Source organism: Heloderma suspectum, chromosome 17, assembly GCF_057233095.1.
Source record: "Heloderma suspectum isolate Gila_16-S chromosome 17, 16-S_ref, whole genome shotgun sequence".
NCBI classification, from domain to species: domain Eukaryota; kingdom Metazoa; phylum Chordata; class Lepidosauria; order Squamata; family Helodermatidae; genus Heloderma; species Heloderma suspectum.
In genome coordinates this window covers 4,790,802-4,803,390 of record NC_139474.1, presented here as the reverse complement: position 1 = coordinate 4,803,390, position 12,589 = coordinate 4,790,802, and the positions used below count along the sequence as shown (strand labels likewise).

The 12,589-nt window shown below is 50.2% G+C and overlaps 1 protein-coding gene across 1 annotated transcript in view; it reads left to right on the top strand.

Moving 5' to 3' along the window:
• Positions 1–12,589, top strand: part of NRXN2 (neurexin 2) — a 426,193-nt gene that overhangs the window by 294,878 nt on the left and 118,726 nt on the right. The window contains exon 16 of the mRNA XM_084824057.1: positions 4,479–4,660. Coding sequence (XP_084680183.1) covers positions 4,479–4,660 — 182 coding nt within the window. The remainder of the gene's footprint in view (positions 1–4,478; positions 4,661–12,589) is intronic.

Genomic DNA, 12,589 nt, shown 5'->3' with positions numbered 1-12,589 from the left:
AAGGCAGAGAGGTAGAGAAGAAGCAAGGCTAGGGGCTAGGAGGGGAGAAGCAGTGAGCTAAAGAGGTATGGGGGAGAGAAAGAGCAAGGCTAGAGGCTGGGTGGGAGGGGGAAACAGCAAGGCAGAGAGGTAGAGAAGAAGCAAGGCTAGGGGCTAGGAGGGGAGAAGCAGTGAGCTAAAGAGGTAGAGGGCAGAGAAACAGCAAGGCTAGAGGCTAGAAAGGGAGAGAAAGAAGACTGCCCAAACATTTTCCAAGGTTTTTCTTCAAACAGTTTTTTTGAATGGGGGGGGAGCTTCATGGGCGCTGTTGGAGGTCCCTGCGGGCACCATGTTGGGGAGCCCTGCTTTACCCACTTTAAGCCCTCATATGTTCAGGCGAATGCCTGAACTGGGCTATGCGCTCCCCCTTATGTATCAATGCGCTTTCTGCATGAGTCAGGCCATTAGCAGAGGAAACTGCAGAGCTGGCACGGGTGGGGGTGAGAGCTACAGGGCTCCTGGGCTCGGGACCAGTGCCAGCTCCAGGTTTTGGAGGCTCCTTGGACAAGGCACCCGCAAAGGACCCCTTCCCTCCATGAGTCAGCCTTCTCCTCGCCACTGTCCCCAGCCGCTCGTGCTCCTTCTCCTCTTCCTCATCATGGTTGCCGTGAGCTTGCTTGGCGGGCGGAGAGCCAGGGAGCGAGGAGACCACAGCATCTGCTGCTGCTCCTACTCGCAGAGGAGCAACTCCAGGGGGCTCTGGCCAGGGCAGCTCCTAGTCTAATCTGCTTTTTAAAACCGATACAGTTCTCTTCCTGGGTGAGAGGGAGACCCCCGGTCCCATTTAATTAATCGGTGGAGATGGGGTGAGGGGAGACCCCAAAGGTGGCCTAGTCTGTCTGTGGCACAGGTGGGACTTGATCCCAGCTCTCAGATCTGCTACATTTCGACTACGCCATCCGATCCAGTGATAGGGAACAATCCTCACAGCAACCCTGTGAGGTAGGCCAGGTATTCAGAGCCATATTTCTGATGGTATTCAGAGCCATATTCGATGGTATTCAGAGCCATATTTCTGCCCCTGGTGCCGCTTCCTCTTCTTCAGCTTGTCTAGTGGTCGCTGCTTTAGCGCTCAGTTCAGACTGGACAGGTCTTGCTAGCACCCTTCCTTTGAGGGCAGTTGGACCCTGATGAGATGAGCGAGGCTTTCTCGGTGTTGGCTCTCCCGCCAGGTTCTGTTCCACAGTTAGCTGTGGCTTGTGCTTTGGGGTGCTTGTGTTCACAGATTTTGACATCAAGTTGTTTCTGATCACCTTGTTTCTGAAGCTGGTGTGAATGTACGGATAAGGGGGACAGACATTTAAACACACACACACGTAACCATAGGGCTGCAAGTAACCCCTCTGCATATTCGGGGGCGGGGAGTGGGCTCTATAACCATCATTAATTTCTTGTTTTGAGTATTTCCAAGAAGCAAAATCTTAAAGCACATTGGTTATAAATAATCCGCAATCCAAACCCCGTGATGCTGAGATAATGAGTGCAAAGCAAGAAAAATGGAAGACGGCTCGTTAAACTGGTTTGGTGTTTTTCCATGGGTGACCGGCTGTATTAGAGGCTCCTCTTAGCTCTGGTTGCTTCTGCCCTGCCCTTATACAGCCTGCTGGTGCTTCCTTCCAGGGCAGTCCTGCCAGTCTCCCAAACTTGCGGGAGTTGAGTTTCCCTCCTTTGGGCATCAGGATTTGGATCCTAGGCGCTTTTTTGGTGGCACACGCCAGCTCTTCCGGGAATGGGAGCCAGCCTTTTCGATGGGAAGGAATCCCATGCATAATCTCCAGTCCCTCTCCTGTTGCCGTTTTGCGTGCCTCACCAGCAGGTTGTCAAGAACAGAGAGCAGTTCCAGAATTCAAGGGAGTCAGTGGTGCAAGCTTCCAGATCACACCGGTTTGCTAGGCTGCCTTCTGGCAGGGCAGCTCACAGGATGCTGGAACTGTTCTTTTGTGACACGAGGCTGTGTTCTAAGATGAGTGAGCCCAAGGTCACTTAGAAATCCAGGCCGTATCCTTCTCCTTGGCTGCTGGGAAGCCCAACAGGGCTAGTTTAAGCAGAAGTGTGGGGAGTATACATTTTAAAATTAAAGAAATGGAGCTCCTTGGAAATTGCATCTTGGCTCCCAGGAAAGTCCCCTTGACCAAAAGCGCTCCAACACCTGACTAGTTCGTTCGAGCTACCCTCCTGCCAAGCCAAACCCACCTCTCCTAATGGTTACAGTGAGCACAGAGGGTGGTGGAGTGAATGGAAGAGGCTGGCTGAAGTCTGCCATAAAGTTTGACAGACAGGATTCCTGGCCTGGAATGACAGAAGCCTACCTAATGGATCATAAGAGCTCATTCCTCCCTTCCCTGAGAGGTTATGGGATAGTGAAGAAAGCACTGGGAATTTTAGAGCATGCAAAGGTATCTGCTTTTGGGACCGCTGGGGAAGAAACTCACTTGGTCCATATTTCAATGCAGGCGTACCCAATCGTGAATCAACCCTCAAACCGAAACTCGGTTATCCTTTGAAATCTGCACTTTTCCGAATATTGCAACGAAGTTCTCAAGTCCCCCAAAATGCATATAAGAATGTGTTTATTAGGAGAAATGCCATCTAAATATTCATTCTATCAGGAAAACTACTTGTAAAAATGTGTTTGTTAGGCAAAGATGTGTATGAAAATTCACATATTAAGAGAGATGTTCACAAGGATGCCTACAGACTTTCATGCAAACTGTAAAAAAAAAAAATCAAATTTGGGATGAACTGAACTTCAGACGGGGAATTTCCAGTGAGTAGTTGTGTTAGTCTGTTGCAGCGAAAACAACAAAAGAGTCCTGTAGCACCTTAAAGACTAGCACATTTATTATGGCATAAGTTTTCATGCCCTTCAATCCACTTCATCAGATGCATGGAACATTATGGAGAGTATAAGAAAATCTGAAACTCTTCATAACACTCCATGTGTCCGATGAAGTGGACTGTAGTCCACGAAAGCTTACACCAGAATAAATGTGTTGGTCTTTAAGGTGCCACAGGACTCTTTGTCGTTTCATGGGGGGGGGGGAATTCTCAAAGTTCTGGATGAACCGAATTTAATATTGGAAAAATGAGAAGTCGGAGAAAGCGAGACGGACACATTCATATCTCCCCATTTGGGAGGCTGTAGTCAAGATGGCAAGAGAGTTTTGTAGGTGAGGAGCCAGGCATGCTGGGACAGAAATACCGATGAGGGGTGATGGATGGCCCAACTGGAACACATACCTGGAGAGGGGGCAGAAGCTAGGGAGCCCAGAGACTGGTGCACCTGTCTCAACCCTTAACCCTCTTCTCCCCTCCACCCCCCATCAGCAAATCTCTGTTTGGTGGCAGAGAAGGGCAGGGACATGAAACTGCTTTTGTGAGTGGGGTGTGTGATTCATTGTAAGGGAGGGACGGGCAGGGCTGCACCTTGGGACAAGGTTGCCGGCCAGAGTATGATGTGGGATATGCCCTATGCGCCTCCCCCACACAGCTTTTCATTCCCCAAATACTGATACCTTACTGAAAACTAAAAACCAAGAGAGTCAGTGTGGTGTAGTGGTTAGAGTGTTGGACTGACTTGGGAGAGATGGGTTCCTAGTCCCCATTCGGCCATGATACATACTTTGGACCAGTCACTGGCTCTTAGCTTAACCTACCTCACAGGGTTGTTGTGAGGATAAAATGTACAGGAGGAGGATTATGTGAGCCACCTTGGGTTCTTTCCAAGAGGAAAAACAGGGAATATGAATGTGATAATAATACAAATTCATAAATGAACTTAAGTTGAGAGGTCAGACAAGACCCAAACTGTGGCAGGTGGACTTCCTACGTGTGGGTGGTTCCCTTCCCTCATTTGCTGTTACATACATTTATAACATTTCCATTCTCCACCCTTCAATACAAAACTTCCAGGGTGGCTGACAATAATGAACAGAAACACCATTTAAAAATACAATTAAAAACACAGTAAAAACCAGTGCTGAAACCAATCATAGCAGGGAGCACATAAAAAAAAACCCCACCAAGCCATCGGAGGTGAAGAACATCGGGAAGATTTAAAAAAAGGTTCTTCCTCTGTTCCCAGATGCAAGGGTGATGGATGAGAGCAAAAGCACTTTGTGCATGCTCCGACACAGTGTTACTGTCGTGTTATCTGTTATGTAGGTTGGCCCTGGTGAACACAGGCCCGGTCAGCACTGCTCAGAGCCACCAAACATCAGGGAGCATTGCATGCTCTTAGAGGGCAGGGTCCTTCTCCCCCTGTGAAACCCAGCTGAGGCACCATTATGCACCAATGACAGCAAATATACATATTAAAGAGCTCAGCTGGCAGGGCACAGAGGAAGGATTTCGTGCTGCTGGTGACCACAGGGACTGCACAGGACCTTTCTTTCTGACTGTCCCTTCTCTCTCTCTCTTCCTCTCCTTCGTCTTTCCAGCTGGCACCACGTACATTTTTGGGAAGGGCGGGGCGCTGATCACGTTCACGTGGCCGCCGAACGACCGTCCCAGCACACGGGCCGACCGCCTGGCCGTGGGCTTCAGCACGCATCAGAAGAACGCCATTCTGGTGCGGGTGGACAGCGCCTCTGGGCTCGGCGACTACCTTCAGCTGCACATAGTAAGGACGGTGCGGGGACGGACACTGAGCTGGGGGAGGTGTGGTTTGATATGGCGGGGAAGCAGGGAGGTGGGGGGGAACTGAACTTCTAGACCAGGGGGTAGACCTCCAGGTCTGGGGCCTAACCCTGGCCCTCCTGGGGGCCAAATCCCACCCCCATGGAGGCCCAGTTGGGCCCTCTGTCTTCCCCAAATGGCCCCACCCACTTCCCATGGCCCCACCCCCTCTTCCCCAACCACCAATCTTTGGGTAGTTTCCTGGCTTTTGTGCAGGTCCCCCCCCCCATTCTAAATGGACGAAACGCCACTCCTAAGGCTTAAGTGAATAGCAGGAAGAGCTTGAAGCGAAAAGATGCTGGTATTTTTGGCCCCACCCCTTTGGCCACGCCCACCACTGGAATGCGGCCCCTGAGAACTTCTCCCAGCTGGAAAATTCAGCCCTCGAGCTGAAAGAGGTTCTGCACCCCTGGTGTAAATAGAATCTAGGCCCAAGGCCAACTAACATGACTGGCTCACACTATACAATTCCAGGGGAAGGGGGCTTGGGGGTAAGGTGTGGGGAGAGAAAAGTCTGCTCAGTTTCAGGGACTGGATTTCAGGAGTGGGGGAGAGAGAGGAGTGGTGCCTGCTCACATTCAGAAGTGTGTTTTCCAAGAGAAGGGATATCAAAGTGAAAGCACAGCCCTCTACGGATCTTGGTTGGCTGGAGGCGAGTTTATTTATTATATTTTTATTTATGATTACTTATTAATCAATTAATTAATTATATTTCTATACCACCCAATAGCCAAAGTTTTCTGGGAGGTTATATCCCTTGTTTTTCCCTCTTGCAAGAACCCAAGGCAGCTTACATGGCCCTCCTCCTCTGCTTGTTAATCTCACAACAACCCTGTGAGGTAGGTTAGGGTGAGAGCCAGTGAGCTTTATGGCTGAGTGGGGATTAGAACTCGGATCTCCCAAGTCCCAGTGCAACACTCTAACACAGCCTTCCCCAACCTGGTTCCCTCCTGATGTTTTTTGACTACTTCCTGACAGTTAGTGAACTCCAAAACATATGAACATTGGAAGCTGCCTTATACCAAGTCAGATCCTTGGTCCATCTAGCCCAGTACTGCTGACACTGACTGGCAGCAGCCGCTCTCCAGGATTTCAAGCAGGATTTTTTCCAGCCCTGCCTGGAGATGCCGGGGATTGAACCGGGGGCCTTCTGCATGCAAAGCAGGGGCTCTGCCACTGAGCCACAGCTCCTCTTTTAAGCCGCAGCCTCTCTTCACCTGGAGGGCACCAAGTTGTTAGCTGCTCTAACCCCTATAGCGTACTGTTCCTGGCCTTTTCAGCAGTGCCTTGTACTGGTTCACATGGACCAGTTTACAGGAGGGGATCTGGCCTGGGGAGAGAAGTTGCCATGCCTCAGGCTTCAGGGTCTGATGATCTTCTCTCCGTGGCTTGTTGTCCTCCGTTCATGGCCTGGGAAGTCGGGTGGCTGGAGGGTGGGATGAGGTGTGCATGCTTTGTCCTTGTCGCCAATCGATGGAGATTCCAGGGCCGTTTCTGAAAGTTTCCTCGAGTTCTCCTTCTCCCATGTCGGGGTCAGAAAGTGCTCCAGAAAGTGCTCCATTGGTGGGTTCGGAGTGAGGTTTTTCAGGGCTTGCCAGGTCCCTGAGCACCTTTGGCTTTGCATATCCGCAGGCCGTGATGGACAGGCACAAACAAGCAATATTTGTGCCCGTCGAGTTTCTACATTTGCCACCTCAGTGCTCGTTTTGCCTCATTCTCGCTCCTGAAAACGAGCATCTTTTTTTTTCTCCCTGAAAAGTGTATTTTCTAACATGAAAAATGAGCACTTTTCCAAGCGTGCATTCCAAATGCACACTTTATCCCCAGAGGCTAAAGCATGATAATACGGTTTGCGGGGGGTGCGCATTTTCAAAAGTGCACACATATGCAGTTGCACACTTTCAAACGTGAACTCAGGCGTGAGAAATGGCGAACGTTTCCCGAGAATTACGCTCCTGCTCGCGTTCGCATCGGAAGTTGCTAACAGGACAGGTCTGCATCATTTGCGAACGGGAATGAAATTCTCGTGCATCGTTACCTGCAGGCTCCAATCGGACCAGTCCCAGCCGGGATCTGAGGCCTCCCAAGTTGCTTGATGTGCACCAAAACGCACACGGGGGTCAGCGCTTCACTGTTAACTGATGCTTCCAGGCGAGGCTTTTCGTGTGCAGTCGCCCTGCCGCATTCACAGAATTTTGCATGGGTGGGGTGTCCGGACAGGGCCAGCCCTACCATTAGGCAGAGTGAAGCATTTGCCTCAGGCGACGGCTGCTGGGAGGCGGCAGCAAGACGTTGGAGGAAAGAGCTGCGGGCCATGCAGCCTGCTCTGCACCCCCTGAGTTAGCCTAAAGACTTCAGGAACAGTGAAGGATGCTGTCCCATCATCAGTGTTGAGGACAGATTCATCTGCCAATCCAGCTGGCTTTTGCCCATGGAATGGGAGGGACGCCATCTTCTCCTTCACCTCAGGCAGCAAAAGGTCTTGAGTGACCCCTGTCTACAGGGTGTCTTCCATTTGTAACCCTCCTGGGTTTTCCTGCCGCTCCGCCCCTCTTTTCTCTTACCACAAAAAACCCCAAACAAATCCACTAAGGAGGGAAAGACAGAATAGCCTTTCCATTGGTAGCACTGGCCACTTGTGCTGGGCCAAAAATTTCTCCCACGTTTTTTTGACCATTCTCGGTCAACTTGATACAAGAGAAATTGCTTTCGAAAAGAAATTCAATGATGAAGAAATTACGGAGAAATTATCCTGGGTTGGGGTTGGGTTTCTTGGCCTTGCCTTACTTAGGAGGTGGCTGGGGATAGTGTTCCCGAATTGGGGAGCCACCACTAAGAAGGCCCTCTCCCGTCTTGCCACCCTCCAAGCCTCCCTCAGAGGAGGCACCCAGAGGGGGGCCTTAGATGCTGAGCGTAGCTGACGGGTTGGTTCATGCCAGGAAAGGCACTCTGTCAGGTATTGTGGTCCCGTTCCTTAATGCACAGTCCCAGCTTCTTCTTGTGCTCTGCAGCTGTACACTGCTAAGTGTGATGTCATTCCCTCATCACCACCAAATTTGTCTGGGATATGTGTGTGAAGGGGGGGCGGTGTTGGCTCTTAAAAAAAAAAAAAAGAGTTTCTGGAGTTGAAACTCTCTCCTTCCCTCGGATCCCAGTGGGTGCTTGCTGTGGTTCCACTCTGCGCATGCTCAGGCCTGCCGTCCTCTCCTGTCGCTTCCTGCACCTCTAGGCTGAGCTTAAGCAGCAGGTCAAAGACGAGGCAGGCCCATTTGACAAATGGGCCCTGCGAGGAGCCGTGCCTCAGCACTCTGCACGCACTCAGAGGCTCTCTTTGCCTCTGATGCTGAATGTTGACAAATGGGCCCTGCGAGGAGCCGTGCCTCAGCACTCTGCACGCACTCAGAGGCTCTCTTTGCCTCTGATGCTGAATGTTTAACTTAAGTCCCTGGCTTGACTGAAGTGAGAAAGAAAGAAAGAAAGAAAGAAAGAGAGGGAGGGAGGGAGGGAGGGAGGGAGTCTATATGATAGGAATACAAACATGTATGAACTCCATCACTGCCTCTCTTTATTTGTTTTTAACAGAAATAATTATTTAAAGTAATTGATTTCATTATACTTTACAATTAGAATTATTCCTAAAGATAATAATGGGGAGACGTTGACAGGAATCAGGAGTGTCCCTTTCTACATTCGAGGACATTGTGGTGTGGGGAGGGAGGGAGCACTGTTTATGCCCACTCCACAGACGGAAGAGGCTAGTCCTCAGCACGGCACCCTCCCACACCAGCTCCCGGGCGATGGGGGCCAGGCCTCACATTTTCCTTCTGCCTCTCTCTGTTTCCAAAAGGGGCATGCTGATTAATTCCTCACCTTGTGCGAACACGGCATCTTAAAACAGGCCGCGGGCACCCAGTCCATCTCTGTGTCGTTCCTATTAATATTTATGTATTAATGGCTGTGCCTGATTTTGGGAGAGGAGGAGGAGAGGGAGGAAAGCTCATTACTTAATGAAATACTCATTGCCCAGAGGGGGGAGTGGGACACACGAGGCTAATTTCTCTCTCCCATGCGCACGCATGTGGCGCTGCGGTCAGGCACCCCAGATGGCTGGGTGCAGAGTCATCTCTCTCTCTCTCTCTCTCTCTCTCTCTCTCTTTCTGAGCTGCCACAGATGCAAACTGAGGCTTCCTTGATTAGGTTTGCATACGTTCTGAGGCATGCACCAACATCTTTTCTTTTCTCCCTGTCTGGGGGTGGCTTAATTTCTCCCCTCCAAGGGGACAACACACCTGCATAAAGCCTGCATTTTGTTTCCCCGGGGCAGGAATCCTGCACAGACCCTGGATTAGGGGAGGGGACAAGCCGGTGCCCGCAGACGAGGCAAACTGGAGGCATGGCAAAACTCCCCTGGCTCCTAGGCCTCTGTCCCAGACACATCCCCACACGTCCTTTCCCTCTGGCTGTTCATTTTATTGTATTTATTTCTTACATTTATAACCTGCCTTTTTCCCTCTTGCAAGGAACCCAAGGAGGCTTACACGGTCCTCTTCCTCTCCATTTTTATCCTCAAAACAACCCTGTGAGGTAGGTTAGGCTGAGAGCCTGTGACTGGCCCAAAACTACCCAGTGAGCTTCATGTCCAAGTGGGGATCTGAACCCGGGTCTCACCAGTCCAGCACTCTAACCACTACACCTCACTGGCTCTCTGTTGCAAGGCAAAATACAGGGGTGCGTTTTAGAGGGTCTCTGATGGAAGCACCTTTCCACAAACCCTTCCCATTTTCTGAAGGAAGCCTCTTGCCTCTAATAGCTTCCTTGACTCGGCTTGTTAACAACCCTGGCCTCTTCTTGGATCTGGCGGTACCGTTCCTGATCTGCCATACACAATCGGGATGACCTTCTGTTGTGGTGGTTTTGAGTCACTCCCAAGAGTTCTGGAGAGATTTCATCCTCTTGACTTTCCCTTTCTGTGCCTTTTTTACCAGCCCCTTCATTTTTCATCCACTGACATATAAGTGGAATTTGATAGCACTGCGATCACTGTTTCCAGTTGCTTCAACAGCTCTCGCGTCTCGCACTACATCCTGGGCGCCACCCAGGGTTTGGTCCAGGGTCAGCCCCCTCTGGTGAGTTCTGTGATTGACTGTTTTAGGGCACAGTCCTTCAAGGGATCTAGAAATTGGTGCTGTGGTGAAAATTTCTCCCGCGTGTTTTTCGAACCTTCTCATTCAATTTGACAGGAAAGAAATGGCTTTCGAAAAGAAATTCAGAGGAGGAGAAATTTCAGAGAAATTTGCATGGGTTGGGTTTGGAGTTCTTGTGCTTACCTTACTTAAGAGGTGGCTGAGGAGTGTGCAGGAGCGCCCTGTCTTTCATTGTGCAGTCATCTTTCCAGCAGCCTCCCCGGCTTCCCGCACTTCCGTTAAAGCCATCACGAGGAAGACATCATGGGGCAATTCCTCCCATGGGGCTTTTTCAGTTCAGGAAATGCAGGTGGCCGGGGAGGCTGCAGAGCAATGGAAAGATGTGTAACGGAGAGAGAAAAACCCCCTCATAAGCTCTGGGGACCCCTGGGGGGCTGGAGATTTCCAATCCCTGCATTACTACAACACTTTCTCCTTTGGACACCTCTGTGGTTATGTGCTCCACGTCGAGATCATTTTTATTTATTTGTTTTGTTTATTTACAATATTTATATACCGCTCCACATCAAAGATTTCAGAGCAGTGAACAACAAGATGAAAGAATAAAACCCCATACTTAAAACAATTAAAACATTTTAAAAGAACAGATTCTGAACTTAATAAACTGCAGCTGCTCACTCAGGGGAGGCCTCTCGCAACAACAATGTCTTTAGGAGGCACCAGAAGTAACACAATGTTGGCGCATGCCTGACCTCCAAAGGCAGGGAGTTCCACAGGAAGGGGGCCACCACACTGAAGGCTCTTTTCCTGGTGGACTCCAGCTGGGCCATAGGTCCATGTGGAACAACCAGGAGCAGGCCCTCTGATGACCTCAGTGACCAGGCAGGTTGGTAAGGGAGAAGGAGCTCTCTCAGGTATCCTGGTCCCAAGTTTTGTCCCATTTTGGTCATGGGTAGGTAGGCTGATAATTCATTTCCAGCACTGAGCAACTTTGGGGGCCTGGTATTGCCACCCACAGTGATTCTCTGGAGGAGTCTGTCCCTTTTGAGCATTGCAGTTTCTTTAGTTCTCTGCTCTCTTTGACGTACAGACTCACACTGCCCATGGTACGCCCTCCTGTGTCCCTCGAAAAGAGTCCAGAGATGACCATAACCCGCTGGTTGTCTGCTCTCGACCAGATTTTAGTTATGCCCACAATGGGACTGATCACACAACATGCTAACCCACACTCAGTGGGTTGTTTTTGGAACCGTGGGTTAGCGTGTTGTCTGAACGCAGCATGTTTTCCTCAGGGTGGCTTGTTAACCATGCAGTGTGGCTTGCTAACCACCCTGAACAACCCAACAACAAACCACGGCTTCTCAAGGTGGCTTGTTCAAGAAAAATAAGCCACACTGCATGGTTAACAAGCTACCCTGGCTGCATTCGGACCCACGGTTCAACAAACAACCCGTGGTTCAACACAACCCACACTCAACCACTGAGTGTGGGTTAGCATGTTCTGTGAACAGCCCCTTTATCTTACATTCTCCTTTTACAACCAAGCACACACACTTCCCCATCTTGGCTTGGGAGGCTTCTAGCATTTGCATATAAACACGACTCTGCCATTTTCTCTAATTTTAGTTGCAATACTTTTACGCTGCCTTTAAGGGTAAAAACTCTTGTGTGCATTTCCCTTTCCGGCTCTTTGATTTCTCTGCCTGGCTATCATCGCCTACTCTAAATTTGTTCTACAGCGCCCCCATTTCGATGATCAGAAACATTTGCACTCTTGCCTCCTCGGGACAAATCATCCCAGACCAGATGCTGCCCAGCTCTTGCCGGCTTTCCCCCAGGGATCTGTTTAAAAGCCGCCCAGCCACCTTTGTGATAGTAAGCACCAGCAGTCTGGTGCCATTTCAGTTGAGGCAGATCCTGTCCCTTTTGTACTGGTCCAGCTTATCCCAAAACGTCCCCCAGGACCTCTCAAATTCAAATGCCACCATGTCATCAGAATATTAGAAGATAAGTGCCCTGCTGGATCAGACCTTGGATTCATCTAGTCCAGCATTCTGTTCATATAGTGGCCAAACAGCTGCTGTGGGAAACTCACAAGTAGAACATGAGTGCAATAGCACCCTCCTGCCCGTGTTCCCAAGCAACTGGTGTACACAGGCATATTGCCTCTGTTACTGGAGGTAGCATACAACTATTCCTCCATAGAGGAAGCTTTGGACACCACATCTAGGGGCAACAGGTCAGACTATTTGCCCCTGGGTGTACCTTCCAAAAGAAGCAAGCTTTACAGAGATGCAGGAATAATTGCTAGAGAGAGATCAGTGCAGACCGCTCCATCGGTGGGAATCAGCTGAATAAAGAAACCTGTTCAAGATAAGGTCTAGCAGTGCCCAGAAACCCCACAACACAGAGGGAGCAGACTTAGCCCCTGGTGTTGTAGGGGAGAGATTATCTGTTATACCAGGGGTCCCCCAACTTTTGGGGTTGGTGGGCACATTTGGAAATTTGAGAGCGTCGTGGGTGCTCTCACAAAATGGCTGCTGGGGTGGGCTTGCCCATTCATAAAATGGCCGCCATGGTGGGCATAGCTGGTCACAAAACACTCATTTCCCCAGAGGCACACTTGCCCAAGAAGCTGAGGACATTAGAACCTAAACTTTCCAGAGATGCAGGAATGCTTGGTAGAGAGAGATCACGGTAAAGGGGTAACGTGTGGGCTCCATGTGTGG